This window comes from Perna viridis, chromosome 2 (genome assembly GCF_037379345.1).
Source record: "Perna viridis isolate PV_CMFRI_1.1 ecotype Kerala chromosome 2, ASM3737934v1, whole genome shotgun sequence".
Lineage (NCBI taxonomy): Eukaryota > Metazoa > Mollusca > Bivalvia > Mytilida > Mytilidae > Perna > Perna viridis.
Window position 1 is genome coordinate 4,859,407 of NC_142446.1, and position 23,605 is coordinate 4,883,011.

The window sequence follows — 23,605 nt, forward strand, 5'->3', positions numbered from 1 at the left end:
ATGTCATTCTGAAGGTTGGTATTGATCATACAGAATGGTAGGACATTATGACAATCTGAGGGTTATTATTGATCATAAAGAATAGAAAATTGAGAGCATCTGCTGAAAATCCAAAATAAATTGAGGCAAGTATCCTGTTAGAAGGTTCATAAGATTAAGGCACTACATCAATCATATGGTGTGCAGCAAATGATTTTACTGTACTACATTTTTTTTTTATACCCAAAGATTTAAAGCTTGGGTTGATAAAGTTATTGGAATGTCTATCCTTCATTCTGTCTGTCCATCTGTTTATCTGACATTCTGTAGCATAAAGTGATTGGAATGTCTTTCCTTCATTCTGTTTATCTGTCTCTCTGTAACATAAAGTGATTGGAATGTTTATCCTCCATTCTGTCTAACCATCTGTTTACCTGACACTCTGTAGCATAAAGTGATTGGAATGTTTATCCTTCATTCTGTCTGTCCATCTGTTTATCTGTCTCTCTGTAACATAAAGTGATTGGAATGTTTATCCTCCATTCTGTCTAACCATCTGTTTACCTGACACTCTGTAGCATAAAGTGATTGGAATGTTTATCCTCCATTCTGTCTGTTTATCTGAAGGTTATATGCCACAAAGACAGGTTAAGATTGTTTAAAGGATTTACAGCCTTTATATTTAAGGTAACAGTGGCTGAAAAGTAATGAAAGGGTTCAAAAAGTTAAAATTGAACTATATGATTTCAAATAAATTTTAGTTCTAGGATATTTTTTATATGCTATATATAGGTTTTTATTATACCCAAAACAGATTTAACTAATACTTAGCCATTGGGAGCAATAAATTTGATATTCACATTCTCAAATTAATTTGGGACCTGCCAGAAAAATGGCAGATACCCTTTAGTAATTAGTCTGTCAATCCTTAAAAATGTGTGCAGAGTGTAACTTTTTTGTCTATTGGCATGAAGGAAGATCAGCTCAAGATGATGTATAAGGTACTATGGTTTGTGACCATTGATCTTGAAGTTTGACCTCAAGGTCAAATTCATTATTTTGCATGGCAGATTGATGTCTGGGCAGTAACTATTTTGTTTTTTGGCATAGGCTTTTCAAAGCTGCTTGAAGCATTGTTAAGAAACTTAGCAGGATGTAATATAACCACGTGGTGATGTGGATACTGTCAGGAATTTATGTTTGGGCAAACATTGTAGATATGACGGCTGATGGACTTAAGCATTTTCTGCAAAACTCGGTCTCATGTGTTGTTATGAATCTAGTAGGAGTGTTATATTACCATTTTGGGATGTGCATATTGTCCGGAATTTATGTTTGGGCGAACATTATAGAAATGATGGCTGTTTGACTTTGGTGTTTTTTCAGCAAAATTTTGTCTGATGCGTTATTCGCAACTCCTCCTCAATAGCTTTTTGGCATAAGGGTAGATCATCTCAAGATGATGTGTTCCATACCGTTGTTGATGAAATTTGACCTAAAATGATTTTGAGTGACACATCATGTCCAAGCTGTAATTACTTTGTCTTTTGGTGTAGGCTTTTAATATGTGATATGAAGGTAGAACAGCTTAAGAGATGTGTGGCATGCCATGGTTTATGAAATTTGACCCTAGAATTTGATGTCAGGGTCAAACTAATGACTCCGAAAGACTGATTCCTGTCTGTGCTGTAATTACTGTGTCTTTTGGTGTAGGGTTTTGATATTGAGCCAAAGGCAATGTATTGAATATTCTATGGATAATTTTAGCTAAGCCTTGGATATGTGTTGTCTATTTCATGGATATTTCTAACTATACCTGGGATATGTGTTGTGTATTCCATGGATAGTTCTAACTATCCCTAGGATATATGTGTGTATTCCATGGATAGTTCTTACAATGCCTAGAATATATGTTGTATAATACCTTCAATTAATAATTTTAAGTATGCCTAGGATATGTCTTGAATATTCCATGGATAGTTTGAATTATGCCTAGGATATATGTTGTATATTTTATGGATAGTTCAAACTATGCTTTGGATATATGTTGAATATTCCATGAACAGTTCTACCTATGACTAGAATATGTGTTGTGTATTCCATGAATAGTTCTAACTATCCCTAGGATATATGTGTGTATTCCATGGATAGTTCTTACAATCCCTAGGATATATTATGTGTATTCCATGGCTAGTTCTAACTATGCTTAGGAGATATGTTGTGTATTCCATGGATAGTTTTAACTATGCTTAGGATATATATTGCATATTCCATGGTTAGTTCTAACTATGCCTAGGATATATGTTATGTAATCCTTGGATGGTTCTTACTATGCATAGGACATATGTTGTGTGTTCCATGGGTAGTTCTTACTATGGTTAGGATATATAGTATTCCATAGATAGTGTATGACTGATTAGGATATGTGTTGTATATTTAGTGCTTGTTGATATATCTTTTATAAACTCGCAGTGGCAGAAACAAAAACAAATTGATTGACATAATGTATTTTTGAATTGTACAGCAGAATCTACTGGTATTAATTTATTTAAATGTTTTTTTATTAAAGCTGTAAGTTGCTGCCAGTTTGATGAATACAAAGTAGTTAGTGGTAGTGCTGATTGTAATGTAAGGATCTGGGAGACAACCACTGGCTACTGTACACATGTATTGGAAGGACACACAGCAGAAATTGTAAGTCTTTAGCCATAGTTTTTACTTATCTGTCAACAGTTTGATAAATGTCTAATAGCACTTTATAGAAACTTCCATTTTTTTAAATGCAAAATCATGTGAAATCCCTTAATTACACAGAATTTGCACCGAAATATTGTTTCTTTTTACTTACCGTACAAAAAAATAAGCACATTAATGATTTGATAGAAATTGATTAAATGTTTTTTTTGTAAAAACTGTTTTATAATGAAATAGCAAGTAGTAAACTATTTTTTTTTGTTAAGTAGTTTATTGCAGTATATAGATGCACATTATCAATTTTGGTTCTAATTGGTGCTAACCTTGCGTAAATACATCACTGAACATGGGTCCCTTTCTGTCTCACACCTAGAGTTGCTGCTGGTTTTGAGTTATATTTTGTCATTTTAATATTCCTTATTTAATAAAAAATTAAAAAAGATTATGATATCAAGTTCATTAGGTCAAAATAAATAAAAGAATTGATGATTTTTTGTGATTTAAAAAAAATTAAACCAAGAAGAAATTATTGACTTAACAGGAAGTTTTTTTTCTCTTGGTTCAAAATAAACTAAAAATGTAATTAAAGTTGAATTAAGTGAGTTTTGTCTGAAGAAATAGTTTCCTCAACATGCTGAGGGACAAATTCTTGTGAAAAATATTGACAGAAGTGGAATAAATTTCCTTGTTCTATATGGTTTGTAAATCTCGTTGCAGTTTCATTTTCCTAACTGGAATTTTCGATAAAGAATGTATTGAAATGCTAGATAGGTCTGGATTTTATTGTTTACCTCCAGGATCTCAGGAAGCTACACTTCAATGCAAAATCTTCTATTTGTTGCTTTTCTGAACAATTTTTTATCTTGTAGAAATAAATATTTGTCATTTCTATTGGTATTTTTACATAAAAATAACTTTTAATTCTGTACTTAAAGCTTTGTAAGTGAGAAAGTTTGAATGCATTTGAATGGTAGATTAGGACCCATTCTCGTGAGACTTAATACCCTATTGAAAATTCAATTTTTGTGTGATTTTTTTTTTGTGAATAAGCAAGCAAGTTTCAGATAAAATGTTTGTTTTGATTGCACTACCATAACTATGTATAAGCTTGATCATAATAACTAAATTTGAACTTGAATGGTTTTCCCATTATTACAGTACTGTTTGGTGTACAACAAGCATGTTATAGCATCCGGTGGATCAGATAGTACAATAAGACTCTGGTCTCATACAGGTATGTACAACAGGCATGTTATAGCATCTGGTGGATCAGATAGTACAATAAGACTCTGGTCTCATACAGGTATGTACAACAGGCATGTTATAGCATCTGGTAGATCAGACAGTACAATAAGACTCTGGTCTCATACAGGTATGTACAACAGGCATGTTATAGCATCTGGTGGATCAGATGGTAGTGTAAAACCTCACTTGTTTCATAAAACATCTCAAATTGTCCTTTTTCATATTTATGGAATGCAAGCTTTTCAAAAGGGCCAAAACTACCAAGACTCCACAACTTGGTTGGGGTTTTCGTGGAGAAAAGAAAGAACAGTAAATTGTGATCTTTGAAACCTGAATTGTTTTCACTTAGGTAAGTGCCTTAATGGTTTGAAATAAGTTGTTTAAAAGTTCCAAGTACTAACCACAGCTTCAATAATTTCTAGTCAACTGCTGTCCATTTGCTCAAATCTGACAGTAAACCAGTCTGTTGGGTTGGAAAGTTAATTCAAAAGTTAATTTAAAAGAGGAAATTGGGAATATGAAAAAGGACTATTGAGAATCACCTAAAATCCTTCAGCTATTGCCATCATTTGGCATCCGTTGTCGTCGTCATCAACAATTCTTCAAACATTTTCTCCTCTGAAACTACTGAATGGATTTGAAACTTGGTATGACTGTTCCTTAGAGTATCTTGCACAAAATGATTTGTTGGAATTTTTAATCTGCTAATTAAAACATGGCCGCTGTTATTCAAAATAGAACATAGAGGTCAGACAGCAGTTTTTTTGCATATATTTTCAAACTGTTAGGTTTAACCAACTTCTGATGTAGGTTAAAGTGTTCACCATGATGCAATCTATCTGTATTGCAGTCTTTGCAATCTGTTGACCTATGTTTGAGTTATTGACCTTTTTGGATGTTTAATGCTGTTTTTGATGTTATAACTTTCAAAATCTCTCCTCAGAAACTACTGTACAGAATTCAATGAAACTGGTATAACTGGTTTTTAGGTTTTCCTGTACGAAATGACCGTTTTCATTTTTGATCGTGAAAAAGACATGGCTGCTTTTACTAAAAATAGAACATATGGATCAGAATACATCTTTTTTGCAAATAACTCCAAAACCATTGAATTTTGCAAAATTCTGGTCGTGAGTAACATTGTTCACCATCAGAAGATGGACCTTTGCCGAAATTTTCAAAATGATTTGTTGCCTGTTGTAGGATTTTTGGCCCCTGAAACAGATTTTTATGTTGTTTTAATGTGTACAACTCTCTGAAACCAGTTGCAACAAAATTTAATAAAAGTTGGCATAAACTGATCATTTAAAATTTTTCATCAGCCAAAAAACATGGCCGTCGTTACTAGAAACAGGACATAGGGGTCGTAATGATTATTTTGCTATAGAAGAATAATGAATATGAAAGCTACCCATGAAATAAGCATGATATTCTAAGTTGACTGGCAGTATTGAAATTATTTTTAGGTGGCCATTTTACGATCATTTTCACCAGTTGCTCAAGTTTTTTCTCTAAGAAACTAGGTGTTTTAAGTTGAATGGTGATGATGAAAGATTGTTCTGGGCAGCGGCTTTCCCGCTAATTTTATACTAAGATCCAGATATATTCTTTTGAACTTACAGCATTCTTAAATATATGCTCTTTTTTCAGCAAATTTTGGTCAGTCGTCGTAACAAAGCATGACACCTGTACTTACTTAGTTAATAGGGTTAGGTTTGCCAGGTTAGCGATTCAGGCTCCTTGTGAGCCTCTGGTTTCTCAGATTCTCCATTTCAAGTTAGTTGATTGATTGATTATATTATAGTTTTAGTTGAAGAAAGATTGTTCTGATAGTGCAATATGACATAGTTAATATGTATGGTTAATTTTGTAACTCAGCCTAATTATATATAATATAGATTTTCTTGCAACTCATCACATTATCTGTTATTTAGTGCACTCTGTTTCACTATGGCATAAAAGGATAAGCTATCATTACAATAAGGGGGAAAATAAAGAAGACATGATATAAGAAAAAGCTAAGCTAAAAATCAATAGCCAGGAGATATTACATGTCATGAAATTTTGACTGGCTTGCTTTATTGTTTCACTAACAGTTGTATACTGTTCTGAAAAGTTGATTAAATTCTTAAGTAGCTGTCTTTGTAAGAATCATGCAACATCTGAAAAATGTGATACACCCCAAAAAAAGGCTACATATTTTTATTTTTGCAATTTAATTGTTTTATGGGTCTATACTATGAAATGTGTACTTATTCATTCAAATCTGCCTGCTCTTAGGAGATAATCAACATTGAGAATCCAGTAGATTCTATTGTATTTGAGTGTCATTTACAGAGTTATCTCCCTTAATTTTGAATTCTACAGTGCATTCTATACAATTTTTATCTCCTATGAGCACGGGTTATACGAAAAACCAAATGTTAATTTCTGTTTACTAAAGCATTTTAAACAAAATATCAAAAATAAAAATATGTAGGCTTTCCAAGCATGAATCACATTTTGCATGATTCTTAGCTGGAGTACTACTTAAGTATATAAAAACCAATACGAAATCTTTATTTAGATTCAGTACAATTAGTATCAGACAAGATTAAATTCTTAAAGAGCAATAGTTATGACCTCTTGAACTCATGTTTTACTGTATGATGATTATTGTCAGGAGAACTTCAGCATGTTTTGACTGGGCATCTTGGTGTGGTTCGATGTCTCCATATAAATGATGAAAGACTTGTAAGTGGAGGGGACCAGAAGAAAATTGGAATCTGGAACTTCAGGGTAAATACAAACTTAGCATATAGTTGGCTTCTTATCTGAATAAAACAATAATGGTTATTATATAATAGTGAAATACTCCAATTAAGTGACTCATATAAATACTACAGACTTACCACTAGTTATCACAAGGAATCTCTAATAAAGGTAAAATAGGTTCTGGGTGTCTTTTTTTACTGATTCTGATCGTGTTGCCCACCAACAAAGCACCAAATATAGGAAATGGTAATTAAGATTTCACAGAATTCCATTGTGAACTTCCCATTAAAATAGTGTAGGTGTTAGGCTTGGTTATATTTAACTAAGTCATGTTGAAGCAGCTTTCCCACTAGTTTTTGTGTCTGGGGGTTCATACACCCCTGACCTTTCTATTTGGGGGTACAGAGTGTTTTTTTATGGTGAAATTTACCTGACAAACTCAGACTAATATTGCACTTATGATGTAATAAAATTTTATTCTTGAACATTGAGGCATTTTGATAATGAACATTCTGTTCCAGAAGACAGAACTAATGGAAGACCAAATATTCAAAAATTAAAATGATAATGTGAAATTGTACATACAGAATTTGTACTGGGTGTGAAAAATGTACTGCAGTACATGAATGGCCATATACTGAATGTTGGTGACCTTCATGACAGAAAGTATTTTAATACAGGCAGGACAATGTTCTTAGTGCTTACTGTTCACAAATGGTGAGCATATATGATTAAATACAACTTCTGATAAGATAAGATGAGAAAACTATTTTGATTTGGCATGTCATAAATACAAACACAGCTCTAAGGAGCTGTGTGACCAAATATAAAAAAAATACATAACATAAACCAGGCAAGGACACATACATACAAAGCAATAATCAAGGCAAGGACACATACACACAAAGCAATACACAAGGCAAGGACACATACACACATAGCAATAATCAAGGCAAGGACACATACACACAAAGCAATACACAAGGCAAGGACACATACACACAAAGCAATACACAAGGCAAGGACACATACACACAAAGCAATACACAAGGCAAGGACACATACACACAAAGCAATACACAAGGCAAGGACACATACACACATAGCAATAATCAAGGCAAGGACACATACACACAAAGCAATACACAAGGCAAGGACACATACACACATAGCAATAATCAAGGCAAGGACACATACACACAAAGCAATACATACAATCAAACTCAAGATAAGCATAGCAAATATTAAAACATTATGATATAGCAGAGAACTAAACATAAAAGTATTTAAACATGCCGAAACTAAATCTAAAACAGAAGTATTATTATTCAAGCAGAAGCCAAACAAAACATATAGCTAAAATAAGCATGATATAGAATAGGAAGTTACCTGCATGCTGAACAGCGACATTCTGAACCATTCCAGGACTGAATGAGGCTTTTGAAATGAGAAAAGCTGTTTTCTGTCTTAAAATGGTTGGGAAGGCTGTTCCAGAGTGTTGCCACAGCAAATTTAAAAGATTTTTTACCATATCTGCTGGGCTTCACCTGAGGAACATCTAATAAGTTTTCATACCAGAAAGAATAATTGGAATTTTTTACGTTTACCAGATTTTTTAGACATACAGGGGCAATATTATTAACAATTTTTAAAGCACATAGAAAAGGATTAAATATTTTGTCAAAATAATCGGATAATTGTATATCATATATTTTTTCAAAAACTTTAGAAAAAGTAGGAAGGCCACTAACAGGTTTATAATTGGTTTTTGACAATGGACCATTTTCTTGAATAAAGGTGTAATTGAAAAAAAAGTGTGCCTCTTTCAATTTATTAGGAAAACAGGTATTTTCAATTGACATGTTAACAAGAGTGATAGGTTGAGGCAGTATACAAGATTTACATTTTTTTTACAATTTGTTCTGGAATACAAACAGCGCCTGTGGCCTTTTCACATTTATTGTATTTAAATTTTTCTATACATTTTCAATAGATACCTTTTTAAATACAAAATTGTTGTTATCATTTATAATGTCCAAAATTTCATTTATACTGGGATGGTTTGAGGTGTCATATACAACATCTGCTCCAATTTTGTTGGCTACTGTGGAGAAAAAATTATTAAATACGTTTTACACGTCTTCCGAATTGTTTATTATTTTGTCATTTTCAAGTAGTACAATTTTTTGCTCTCCACAGTTCCCTTTTTAGCCCACATGGCCAAAGGCCATGTGAGAAATTGCCATCATTTGGCATCCGTCGTCTTCGTCCGTCGTCGTTAACAATGTTTCAAAACTCTTGTCCTCTGAAACTACTGGACCAATAGGAACCAAACTTGGTATGAATGTTGTGGGGTATCCTGCATAGAACTGATGTGGGGTTTTTTGATCCATGGAAAAACATGGCTGCCGTTACTAAAAATAGAACATAGGGGGTCAGACAATAGTTATTCGCATATATCTCCAAAACGGTTGGGTTAAGCCCAATTTTGACCGAATAAAAGTGTTCAGCGTAATGAGATCTATCTGCGATCAAATTTTCATGTAATCTGTTCAGCCATGTTGGAGTTATTGTCCTTTTTCGACGTTTTTTTTTTTCTATTTTTAATGTTATTTCTTTCAAACTTCTCCTTTGACACTACTGGACCAATAGAAACAAACCTCGGTATAAGTGTTTCTTGGGGTATCCTTCATAAAATTGAAGTGGGGTTTTTTGATCCGTCGAAAAACATGGCCACTGTTACTAAAAATAGAACATAAGGGTCAGACAGTAGTTTTTCACATATATCTTAAAACTGTTAGGTTTAGCCAAATTCTTTCGATTGCTGAAATGATCCTTATTTTTTAGGACTACAAAAGTCTTCAGGCATAAAATTTGTCAGACACCTTCTTATAAGAGTTATTGCCCTTGACAGGGGAATATGACAGGTTTTTTTTTTTTTTACAGTTTTCAGCCAATGTCTTGAAAACTAAGATAGATTTAGACTTTCATTTACTGAAATGATCCTCATAAGTCCTGTCAAAGTTTTCTTGAGTCAACATTGTTGTTTAATTCAACCATGTGAGCGATTCAGGCTCCTGGGAGCCTCTTGTTTCAGAAAAGAATGGCTTGACTGTTTTCCAAAATTCACAATTTTTTTTTATCCTCCAGAGCAACTTTCTTAAAAGTGTACTTTCATGGATTTCCTTTTGAGTTTTGTTACCTAATTTCTTTGTTGCCTAAATTTCTCCCAATTTTTGTCACTCCGGGTTTTAGTAAATTTAGTATGTATTATTTGTTTTCTATGTATGTCCGTCCCCTCTAACTTCCTTATTCATTCAAGGAAGTGGTTTTCTACATTGGCTTCTAGTTTTTATTGGAGCATGTTTGTCTAAAATGTCTACAAACTCATTTTCATGATTATTGTACACATTGTTGAAATCTGTATCATTACAATTTTTATTAATTTTAATTGGGTGTAAATCATTTGAAAAAGCATTTATATGAAAATTTTTGTAACTTCTATATTTGAAATCTTTCCTTTTGTCAATTGGAGAATTACTTTTTACAGTGGTTGAAATAATATTGTGATAGTAACTTTTCCTTTTATTCGTCAGAATAACATCGACAAGTGAGGGGTTACAACCTTTTTTGAAACATGTTTGACAAGTTTTGAAAGATTAAAAACATCACAAACATCAGACGAAGTTTTAAGATTTTTCGTTTGATATAAATATTTAAATCTCCAAAAACAATAATATTGTAATGTATTAAAATAAGCCAATAGTGTGAAAGATGGGCGGAGTTTGTTTTGCATGCTACACGTGCATTTATGTCTAAGTCTGTATTATGTATCAATTATAGATTAGATTTGATAGCCAAAACAATGCGTTTAGTTCCCATGCCATAAAATAACACCAAAACAATATTACTTTGGCGACAAGGATGGTGATTTTCTCTATAAAAAAACAAATAGAAGATGAGGATTAAATTCCGATAGGACTTTTAGTGAAGATTAAATTCTGATACATACGTGATAAGATTAAATTCTGATATATAGGCTAAAAACCACTAATTCCACTTTCCATAGGCTTCTATGCTAATTTCACAATATTCAATGGCTTCTCTGGACTTTACCTTAACTTTAACCTGCAGAGGACTATATATCAGCATGATTCTACATATGTCAGCTCACAATCCTCAGAATGGCATGTGGGGTTAGCAGACTTGCAGTGCAGTACTGGTCACCGGAAGTGAAGGGTCTATAAATAGCATGGGAAATCCCAGTGTTTTCACAAGATAGGGGTATATTTAAAAATCATTATGGAGATTAGGCTTCACATCACAAGAAGCAAAATGCACCTATAAAATGTACAGAAATGTTTTTCCTTTCAGAAACTGTTTCAATTTTTTAAATAAGATGAGAACTTTTTTCACAGCACTATGAGGAACAGGGGTAATTTCTGCGTAGGACTATTTTTGCGTACGTTCCAAATGCTCATTGGTTGAATTGGTGGTCTGTAACCTAAAGAGTCACTTTTTGTCTTAGAAAAAATAAATAACTATACAGGTATCTTCTTATACACATACTGAATGCATTTGCAAAGTTTCAGTGAAATGTGACAAGCACTTTTTTAAATATTTGATTTTTAAATATAGGGTAACCAAGTTGTGCGAGCAAAAAAGTGACAATATTCTACCATACTTAAATGCATTAAATATTTGCAAAGAACTTTTTCTGACTTTTCAAATAAAAAATATCAATCACAACTTGTTTTTTAACAATATTAATGAAGAAATAGTTTTAAAAGTAATCATTTTCTGAGAAATTGGTCTATTTTTAAAAATTTATTTCTGACATGCCTCCCCCTTTTTCTTGATCACATGTCAAAAATCCTAAATCTTTAAATTTTCACAAAAGGTGATATATTTGGCTTTAAATTTGTAAATACAGTGTTTTCACATTAAAACATGACCAGTAAAGGGCACCTAAAGCAAAAAAAGTACTCAATAATGGATTTTCCATGTTGCCATAGGGGAATGCTGATATGGCCTTAACCGCAGTAATGAAAGTGAGTTTTTCCTCATTTCTAACCTAATTTTTGCTCAAATCTACACAAAACTTGATTTCAAGTGCTTATTACCACCATATTTAGGTAAATATAGCCCTCAAAGTTTAATATTTGATATTTTTACTAAATTTTCTACACTTTTTACAAGATAGGACATAAAAATCAGCCAAAAAGACCAATTTTCCATAATTTGGACCTATAACTTAAAAAAATGCATATTTTGAAGGATTTTTGTAGTGTATTCCTCTCATGGCAAAGTTAACAAGATCTTCAAGTAGTTTAAAGCTATTTCAAGAAACTTTTCATTTTGCCATGGCTTCATCTTAAGGCTAAAAACCACTAATTCCACTTTCCATAGGCTTCTATGCTAATTTCACAATATTCAATGGCTTCTCTGGACTTTACCTTAACTTTAACCTGCAGAGGACTATATATCAGCATGATTCTACATATGTCAGCTCACAATCCTCAGAATGGCATGTGGGGTTAGCAGACTTGCAGTGCAGTACTGGTCACCGGAAGTGAAGGGTCTATAAATAGCATGGGAAATCCCAGTGTTTTCACAAGATAGGGGTATATTTAAAAATCATTATGGAGATTAGGCTTCACATCACAAGAAGCAAAATGCACCTATAAAATGTACAGAAATGTTTTTCCTTTCAGAAACTGTTTCAATTTTTTAAATAAGATGAGAACTTTTTTCACAGCACTATGAGGAACAGGGGTAATTTCTGCGTAGGACTATTTTTGCGTACGTTCCAAATGCTCATTGGTTGAATTGGTGGTCTGTAACCTAAAGAGTCACTTTTTGTCTTAGAAAAAATAAATAACTATACAGGTATCTTCTTATACACATACTGAATGCATTTGCAAAGTTTCAGTGAAATGTGACAAGCACTTTTTTAAATATTTGATTTTTAAATATAGGGTAACCAAGTTGTGCGAGCAAAAAAGTGACAATATTCTACCATACTTAAATGCATTAAATATTTGCAAAGAACTTTTTCTGACTTTTCAAATAAAAAATATCAATCACAACTTGTTTTTTAACAATATTAATGAAGAAATAGTTTTAAAAGTAATCATTTTCTGAGAAATTGGTCTATTTTTAAAAATTTATTTCTGACATGCCTCCCCCTTTTTCTTGATCACATGTCAAAAATCCTAAATCTTTAAATTTTCACAAAAGGTGATATATTTGGCTTTAAATTTGTAAATACAGTGTTTTCACATTAAAACATGACCAGTAAAGGGCACCTAAAGCAAAAAAAGTACTCAATAATGGATTTTCCATGTTGCCATAGGGGAATGCTGATATGGCCTTAACCGCAGTAATGAAAGTGAGTTTTTCCTCATTTCTAACCTAATTTTTGCTCAAATCTACACAAAACTTGATTTCAAGTGCTTATTACCACCATATTTAGGTAAATATAGCCCTCAAAGTTTAATATTTGATATTTTTACTAAATTTTCTACACTTTTTACAAGATAGGACATAAAAATCAGCCAAAAAGACCAATTTTCCATAATTTGGACCTATAACTTAAAAAAATGCATATTTTGAAGGATTTTTGTAGTGTATTCCTCTCATGGCAAAGTTAACAAGATCTTCAAGTAGTTTAAAGCTATTTCAAGAAACTTTTCATTTTGCCATGGCTTCATCTTAAGGCTAAAAACCACTAATTCCACTTTCCATAGGCTTCTATGCTAATTTCACAATATTCAATGGCTTCTCTGGACTTTACCTTAACTTTAACCTGCAGAGGACTATATATCAGCATGATTCTACATATGTCAGCTCACAATCCTCAGAATGGCATGTGGGGTTAGCAGACTTGCAGTGCAGTACTGGTCACCGGAAGTGAAGGGTCTATAAATAGCATGGGAAATCCCAGTGTTTTCACAAGATAGGGGTATATTTAAAAATCATTATGGAGATTAGGCTTCACATCACAAGAAGCAAAATGCACCTATAAAATGTACAGAAATGTTTTTCCTTTCAGAAACTGTTTCAATTTTTTAAATAAGATGAGAACTTTTTTCACAGCACTATGAGGAACAGGGGTAATTTCTGCGTAGGACTATTTTTGCGTACGTTCCAAATGCTCATTGGTTGAATTGGTGGTCTGTAACCTATATACGTGATAGGATTAAATTCCGATTTCACATGAAAACAATGGCTGGACATTTGGACTTGCATGCACCAGAACCGTTCAAAGTTATTGGTGAAACAAATCTTGCGAAATCCTGGGAACAGTATTTAAAACGGTTCGAGTATTACGTAAAAGCAACCGGAGTGTCTAAAGATGAAAAGAAAAGAGCTATGTTACTACATATAGCTGGACATGAAGTACAAGACATTTTCGAAGCATTTACCGATCCGGGAACTAAATATGATCAAGATGTTACGGTACTAACAATTATTTTGAACCAAAGAAACACATACAGTTTGAGAGACATATGTTCAGGAAAGCTAAGCAACACGAGAGAGAAACAATAGATGATTTTATTGTGAGAATTTCAAAACTCTGTATCGCTTGTGACTTTAGGCAAGACCAACGTGAAGATATGATTCGAGACCAAATTGTTGATGGGTGTAAATCAACCGAATTAAGAAGGAAGCTACTAGCAGCGCAATATATAACTGTAGAAAAAGTTCAGAGACCTGGCAGAACATTTGAATTAGCTGTAACACACTCCGAGAAGATGGAAAATAGCAACAAACCCGAGCCGTGTAAATCCAGAAATAAACAAAATCAGACAAAAACCGAAGCAATTCAAACCTCGAGGTGCTCCGAAATCGTATCCATACGCAACTGCTCAATGTTACAGATGTGGAAACACGGGACATTACGGAAGAGATCGCAGAATATCTCGAATTATTACATGTCGTAAATGTGGAAAAATCGGACATTTTGCAAAAATGTGCAAGACAAAATCAACAGAAAATGTTCACGCGATTCAGGACGAAGAATTGGAAATATTTACATTGTATGGAAAAAACAATGCTGTCGTTCCGTTTTCTATTGAAGGTAAAGTTGTCGATTTTCTCATTGATTCAGGAGCTTCTATCAACGTAATAGACAGAAAAACATTTGTTAAGTTAAAGGTATCAAAATCTCGAGTTCAGAAATGTGCAGTCAATGTCTTTCCGTACGGTAGCAAAACACCTTTAGAAATGTTTGGCAAGATTAAATTGAGCATGACTACCAAAGATAACAAGCATGATGTAGAATTTCACATAATTAACGGAGATGGAAGGCTGTTAATTGACTATAAAACTGCTACTGGTTTAGGATTGCTCCACATCGAAATATTAAATAGTGTCAACAACCTTTCTAACTCCAACACAGACACGATAATCAGTTCATTTGAAGACAGATTCGTAGGTCTTGGTAAACTTAAAGACTTCAAATTGAAATTGCACATAGACAAATCAATAAAACCTGTTGCTCAGCCAGTACGAAAAATTCCGTTTAAAATGAGAAAACAGGTAGAAATAAAAATAAAAGAACTGGAGAATTCCGACGTAATAGAGGAAGTCAGTGGTCCGACACCATGGGCTTCAAGTTTTGTAGTAATGTCTAAGAAACACAATAAAGTCCGTCTGTGCGTAGACATGCGACAAGCCAACGTAGCTGTTCAGAGAGAACGTTTTCCGATTCCAAATATAGAGGATGCTCTGCAACAAATGAATGGATCTGCAATATTTTCTCGACTAGATCTAAACCAATCTTTTCATCAGATAGCATTAGAAGAAGACTCGCGTTATATCACCACATTCGTATGTCACAAAGGCCTGCACAGATACAAGAGAGTAATGTTTGGAATTAATTCCGCACCCGAGTTACAGCGACGTGTTGTTGAGCAGACAATACAATACATAGCAGGTTGTGAAAATATTGCCGACGATATGATTATCTATGCGCAAAACCAAGAAGAACATGATAAAACACTTCGTGCATTGCTTACCCGACTCCGTGAAAAGAATCTAACCTTGAACCGAGTTCAACAAAACCCAATTGAAATTCATGGGACATTTATTATCAAAGGATGGTGTCTAACCTGATTCAAACAAGATCGAAGCAGTGCGTAATTTCGAGATGCCAACGACACCAGCAAGTGTCAAATCTTTCTTGGGATTAGTTAATTTTTGTGCTAAATATATTCTAAATTTCGCAACAATTGAAGAACCGCTTCGCAAGTTAACAATAAAAGAAGTTGAATGGCACTGGACTGCCGAACAACAAACAGCGTTTGAAACACTAAAACAATTACTCACAAGTGCCGAAGTAATGGCATACTACAACCAAAATGCCGAAACAAGTATCATCGTGGATGCGTCTCCTTTTGGTACAGGAACGATCTTAACACAAAAGCAAACCAATGGTGACTATAGGCCAGTGGCCTACGCAAGTCGAACATTAAGCCCGGTCGAAAGAAGGTATTCACAAACAGAGCGTGAGGCTCTAGGAGTTTACTGGGGAATCCGTCGTTTCAATGTGTATTTGTATGGAATGGATTTTACCGTATTTATTGACCACAAACCTCTAGAACGAATTTTTACCGCAGCAGATAAAGCGCCGCCACGCATTCGAAAGTGGGTTCTAAACCTACAAAATCACAAGTTCACAGCGAAATACCGACCAGGATATTTAAATGCAGCTGATATATTGTCACGTTCGCCAATGAAAGGCAGTGTAGGAGATGATAGTAATGAAACAGAACATTACGTTAATTATATTGTAGTCAGTGTATGTCCAAAAGCGATGACTTTGAAAGAAATTGAAAATACATCCGCACGAGACAAAACAATGAATCAAATTCGAAATTGTATTGCGAAAAACAAGTGGTCTAAACAAGGACAGATGAAGCCATTTTATCTTGTTTGCAAAGAACTAACAGTGCAGAACTCTATAATCCTCAAAGGGGCAAAAATAGTGATCCCAAGTAATCAGCGAAAACACGTTCTTAGTCTTGCTCACGAATCGCATCAGGGAGTAGTTAAAACAAAGCAGTTACTACGTGAAAAAGTTCGTTGGCCACATATTGACTCGGATGTAGAATCAATGATTCACAGTTAGTATCAAATCCGCCTCGACCGCCAACTGTTACAATGTCAGAGTTACATGACGGTCCTTGGGAAAAATTAGCTATCGATTTAAGCTGTCCGTATTCAAATCTGTTAGTAGTTATCGATTATTATTCCTGATTTCCAGAGGTTGACATTATCAAATCGATTTCGAGTGCTACAATCATTAACAAATTGCGCCGAATATTCTCAGTCCATGGATTATGTGCAGAAATAGTTTCTGATAATGGCAGTCAATTTGTGTCGGACAAATTTAAAGCGTCTCTTAATGATAATGGCATAGAACACACCCGTGTCACACCGTAGTGGCCACGTGCTAATGGTCTTGTAGAGAATTGCAATAAGACTTTAAAGAAAACTAGACGCGCCGCATGTGCTGAAGGAAAAAACTGGCATGACGAATTGTACAATTCCCTATTATTGTACCGTGCAACATCTCATTCAACGACTGGATATGCTCCTGTATCTCTACTATTTAACAAAACTGTAAAGATCAAATTACCTTGCTTGATCAACAACAATGTGCCCAAAAGACTGAAAGAACGAGATGCTAAAAAGAAAGCTGCCGAGAAATACTATGCCGATAAGACAAAAGGAAAGAACTACCAGGTATTTAGTGAAGGACAAAATGTAATTCTTACTAAGAGAGGTGGAGATAAACTTTAGGTAAAGTTTGAAAATATAGTGTACAAAGTTGTAAAGCAAAGTGGAACAAGTGTCCATGTGAGGTCAGATAACGGTCAAACTTTCTATAGAAACGTCTCGCATGTCAGACCGTATTACGGACAATTTACAAACAGACAAAATCGGGACGACTATTCCGTTAATGATCGACCACCAAGAGATAAGAAGAAACCTCGACGATTTAATGACTTTGTGTCCGCTTAATAGACAGTGCACTGGGACAAATGTTTAGTATTAGTTTTGTTGTGTGTGAGGGGAAGAGTGATAGATTTATAGACTCATTTAGATAATTAAAATTTCTTTAACTGGAATGATATGTTTACAGTTTCATGGTTGATGAATATCTTGCTACTGACATTGACAGTAAAATTAATTATTTTGCTATAGTAAAGTTTTAATTCAAAAACAAGGGAGAGATGTAATGTATTAAAATAAGCCAATAGTGTGAAAGATGGGCGGAGTTTGTTTTGCATGCTACACGTGCATTTATGTCTAAGTCTGTATTATGTATCTTTAGTTATAGATTAGATTTGATAGCCAAAACAATGCGTTTAGTTCCCAGGCCATAAAATAACACCAAAACGATATTACAAATATTATCATATGAAACATAACCTTTGTCGAAAGATTTGGTAATACTGTCATACAATTCTTCATAGAGGGGGGTTTATATACTCCCATAATGAACCATTTTTAATCATTAATAAATATTTCATAACAAATATTTTCAATTTTATCTGATTCAAAAGAATGTTTTCTACTTGAGGGTAGGTCAGATTTGACAAGTGTTAATAGTCCACCAACATGCTGATCTTGGTCACGTCGTTGCAGCTTGTACCCTGTTCAACTTAGAATAGGTTGTCTTGAAATGTACTATCAAGTTTGGATTCTGCTATGGTTTATGGTTAATAGGTCTACAATATTATCAGTTAATGGTTCTTTTTATCTCATCAAATTTATATCTGAGACTGTTAATATTTATGTAGGTGGCTATGACATTTTTTGGATGTAAATGCTTAGTTTCTCTAAGTTCTTTGAACATATGATGTTAAACCCGAAGAAGATACGCTTAATTCATTGGATGAATTAAGTTCACTGTTTACGAATGATTGCTCACCAAAGAAAGAGTTTTTTTTTAATCCAATGAAGAACATGGTTTGCATATCTATGAATCAGAAGAAATTTTCATCAGAGTATATTCTGATGGAGATATGTTTGCACATTTAATGTGCCACCGGTAGAAACATGCCTTGCATTGGACGGCTATGTAATTTTTTGCCACCGGAAAGGATTCTTGATGGGGCCTGGATTTAAGAAAATGTCCCCACTGATAATTAGAATTATGAGTCTGTAATGTGATTTTCGAAAGCTTGTTTATGCATGTGATGATTTTGGAGTGGAACAAAACATGGTCAATTTGATTGATCTGATGTCCTCATCTTGAAATGCATAAGGACATATAAAAACAGACAATTATAAAGATTTAGCTTTTCTGCAACACCGTGCATATTTACAGAATAGGTAATATGTAATGATAACAGAAGAAATGTAATAAAAAATAGACCATTTAAGATAAGCAAGCCTTTTTAAGGAAGGTTATACTTTTTGTCATGTATATTGTATAGTGGTATATTGTTGTCATCGTCTGTGTCCTCATCTTCCTTAGACAGTTGTTGTCTGGGCAATAACTTGTGTATAAGTGTATAGATCTCTTTGAAATTGTACCACAAGGTGCTTTACCACAAAATAAAGGCTGGGGTTGATTTTATGGGATTTTTACTTCCACAGTATAGGAATCAGAAGCAAAAAACAAGCAAAAAACAAGCACTTTCATGATGTCTGCTCAATCATTTGAGTAAAGTATCCAATAATGAATTATCAATAAAAAATACATTTTCAATATCAATTTTATGACCTCAAAAAGGTCAAATAATAACTATTATGCATATAAGTATTATACATGTAGCTATTAAGAAAATAATGTAGAAATTAATGTAGAAAGGCTTCTGTTGCATCCTTGCCAAATCAACAATTTATACCTAGGACACTCGTGATCCCTATTATATTATTTGTTAATTTGTGATGAATTTAGTTGTGGTGAGGGACCTGTTTGTTTATTCAATGGATAACTTTCTATACCATAAGGTGACATAACACAAATGGAGGGCTTGAACTGATTTTTAGGGTTATGACCTTCCCCATTGAGAATTAGGGACAAAAAGGGGCTAGAAACAAGCATTTGCTGGGCCCAGTTGTTCAAAACTTTATCAGCTGAATAAATATTTATCCACACAAGAAAGGCTTGGATTATTTTTGGGGTTATGACTTGAATAATTGAAGAACTAGGTTCTGAAAAGGGACACTTAGATTCTGGTCAAAATCTTTTCCTGTGTCAATCATTTATTCACAATCCAAATTGAGAGCTGTATCAAACAATGATGTGTCCATACTTTCCTCAACTGTTCAGGGTTCAACCTTTGCAGTTGTATCAAGCTGCACTTAGCGAAGCATTTTATCTCTTTTATACTTTCAGACAGGCAAGTTGATGCATATGGTTCACAGGTGTCCAACGTTGCTGAATTTGATGTTTGTTAGTGAAACTAAGATAATTACAGCACCTCCTGATTCTACAGGAACAATAACATTGATCAACTTCTGGTAACCTTAGTTGGTTAAATACATGTGCCAAGATTACCTATGCCAACTGCTTCATGATATTATACTCTTTAATGACATCATACTTAAAAAGAACATGTAAAATATGCTAAGTGCTACATTTCAAACTATTTTCAATGGAGTTCATGTTAGAGAATTGTTCTCGACAGAAATAGCACTTAAAAATATTTTATCCTAGCTTTTTGTTTCTTTTTGTATTGAGTTTCATGAGAGATGCCATAGAGTGCCAATGAACATTGTTTTTTTTTAAGTTTTACAAATCAATGCTGATGTAAAACACTATTACAGTGTGTACACCCAAAGCTATTTTATTGGTTTTATAAAAATGTCAACAGAAGTTAATATATTTAATAAACTCTTCACGTAAAATTGGGAACTAAGAATAAACAGCTGACATATGTTTTAATTACAGCATTCAATTAAGTACTCATTATTAGTTCCTCGAAATACTTTGAAGTCATGATTGATTGTTTGTTAAAAAGTTAAAAACAGTTTTATTAAACCCAGACTTCAGATACTTAAAATTTTTAAACTTTTCTGCATTAAAAAAATATAAATGTCTCAATGTTTTATATTTTTAATTTTAAACTAAAATTAAAATTGAAAACAATTATCATACATTTGTTAAAAAATTAAAGTAAATGAAAATTAAAAGGCTGCTCCCTTAGAAGGATCTTATTACAGATCTTTAAAACTTATCGTTTAAAATCTCAATTATGATCATTATTATCATAATTGAGATTTTAAATGATAAGTTTTAAAGGTCTGTAATAAGATCCTTCGAAGGGAGCAGCTGAATAAGACCACATTTGTTGAACCCTGAACAGTTGGGGCACGTATTGACTCTGAATTTTGACACAAGATAAGAATTAGACCAGAATCTTAACTGGCCTTAATGTGGCCCCTAGTTCCTGTATAGGTCTAGTCACGATCCCTAAAATCAATCACAGCCTTCCTTTGGTGGTAAGGCACTACTTCATACAATTTCAGAGATCAATTCACTTTTACTCAAGTTATTATATATTGATTCTGGCCCGTTTTTCGTTCCTCATTGTTCAAGTTATATTCCCCTAAATCAACCCCAGTGATCCTTTAGTGGTATATCACATTGTAGTACATTTTCAAAGAGATCAATCCCCTACAATACACTTCTCGTTGTCTGGCAATAATGAAAATGCTCGTCTATTGCTCCTTCATTCTCAAATGGTTCAAATCACATTATCAAAATCAATCTAAGCCTTCTTTTAATAGTATGGCACCATGTAGAACATTTTCAATGAAATCCATTATTTTATAGTTATTGACTGGAAATAATGATTGTTTCTGGTCCCATTTTATGCTCCTAATTCCTAAACGGTTCAAGTCACAACCCCAAAATTAATCCTGGTCTTCCTTTTTTAGTATGGCACCTAGTGCTACAATATCAACGAGTTCTATTCTCTTTAACTCAATTTATTATTTGGAAATGAAATGTCTACTGACAATAGCCAAGGACTTTATATACACTCCCTGCATATTTTGCAGTTGTTTAAAAACTCTTTAATTTTTTTTATGAAACTTTTGTATATTGTGTGTTATGCCCCCGCCACCAAAGGTATATAGTTTACCATTGTCCATCATTCCATCATACTGTGACAGCCTTCCAAAGGTATGTAGTTCACCGTTGTCCCTTGAAAAATTCCTATTTTTGTTTTCTAAATGCCGTGAAATATTGATCTGGTATTTGGTATGCAGGTTTATTTTGATGAGTTACACACAGTGGTTGCGTTCTGTACTGTTATTTTGATTTTTGATGGAGTACTGAATATACTGCTAAGGGGCAGATTCAGGCGGGGCAAGGCGGGCGTGCGCCCCTCCCCCCCAATAAAATTTGCAAAGCATGTGTTGTTAGAGGTAGATTTAGGATTGAAACTTCAATTCCTCGCTAATCTTACCACAAAAGTACCCACTCTAGAAGAATACTTCAAAAATTGAACTCCTCGGCGAAATTTTTACTGTACCCCCCCCCCACCCACCCAATCTAAAATCCTGTATCCGCCCCTGCTGCATGTGGGCGCATTCGTGTCGTGCTGATATATCTAGTATTATGTAAGCTCCCTTAAGCTTTTAATTTGTTAAGACTTCGATTGCGCATGTTCAAATTATGAATATTTAATGGTATAGTTAATGGCTTTGGGTTTTTGGTAATTTGATATGCAGGTCTATTGTTTAACTTTGACGCTCCCAGCAAATTGCTTGAAACTTTGATGAAAGACTAATCAAGGGAACCAGTTATAGTGGTAATCAAAAGACTGTAATCTAGGGACAAAGACCAGACATGGAAAACAGATATACACAACAAAGAACATAAAGTAACTAAAATCATACATACAAAGTAACAAAAGCAAATGAGCAACTCGGAATGAAGTGTTAATTTCTAATGATATAAGCTATCTGTTGTTTTTTTGTTGATCTTAAATTTTATATTGTCGAGTAAAAGGACTTTTTCATTAAAAATGTAATAGTTTCCCTATTGGTTTATCATGTAAATCTTCATCTTCTGTCTTATATATTTATCATGTAAATCTTCTATATCATATACTTGGAACGATATACTTTATTAGTGGAACGGTCTTATTAAGCAGTGCTCTCAATCACCATTATATTTCATGTATAAAAGACCTGTAATTAAATTTAATTATGTCTATGATAAAGACAAGCTTAAAATAGATCGGGTATCATGTGCTATAATGACGCAGCTCCTTGTTGGATTGGCCTTGCTTGCGTTCAGAACTCTGCGGATTAAAAAAAACAATGACAATCTAAAAAATACAAATTAAACAGAGATGGTTGTGTTACTAGTAGTTAGATATATTATTTTAGTGTTTTTCTCTACGTATCAGGTTTCCTTAGCATGTGTCGAAAACAATTTTACTTATACTATTGTTAAAAGTCGTGTGCCAAAGAAAAATAAATGAAATTGTTCTTTTCTCTTCGTTGTTTAACACTGTAAGGCCCAGCCATGAAAAGAGTAATCGCTGTTAGTCCCCTGGTCTATAAAAAATTGTGTCTTGTCGTAACTCTTTTAGCTCACCTTGCCTTCGCAATTACTTGGCGTCCGTTGTCTTCGTCATCTGTTAACAATTTTTAAAAAATGCAGGTCTTGGTGTTAAAAGAATAGGCCTGCAGCAGCGATTAGCTTGTCGTAAAAGGCGACTAAATAGTGCTCAGAAACCTAGCCAGGGGCTAGGCGCTCTGCCCACAGAGCAACTGGGATGTGTGCCCCAGATAGTGGAATGGGATACCCCTGTCGTCTTACATGCTGGGGTTGTCAGGCTATAATACGGAAAACCTGACCGCAAACCATAGTGGTGCACCGTGTTGGGAAAGATGCCACATTCCTCGCACGTTAAAAAACCCTGCTGTGGTATTCGATAGGAGTAGGAACCTT

At 33.9% G+C, this 23,605-nt stretch overlaps 1 protein-coding gene across 4 annotated transcripts in view; it reads left to right on the top strand.

Moving 5' to 3' along the window:
* LOC148623372 (uncharacterized) overlaps nucleotides 1–23,145 on the top strand; it is a 48,123-nt gene extending 24,978 nt beyond the window's left edge. For all 4 annotated transcript variants that reach the window (XM_088565199.1, XM_088565198.1, XM_088565200.1 and 1 more), the window contains 4 exons: nucleotides 2,549–2,673; nucleotides 3,832–3,907; nucleotides 6,581–6,696; nucleotides 20,033–23,145. In XM_088565199.1, the coding sequence (XP_088421325.1) occupies nucleotides 2,549–2,673; nucleotides 3,832–3,907; nucleotides 6,581–6,696; nucleotides 20,033–20,161 (446 nt within the window). In that variant the 3' untranslated portion in view covers nucleotides 20,162–23,145. The remainder of the gene's footprint in view (nucleotides 1–2,548; nucleotides 2,674–3,831; nucleotides 3,908–6,580; nucleotides 6,697–20,032) is intronic.
* The last annotated feature ends 460 nt before the right edge of the window (nucleotides 23,146–23,605 follow it).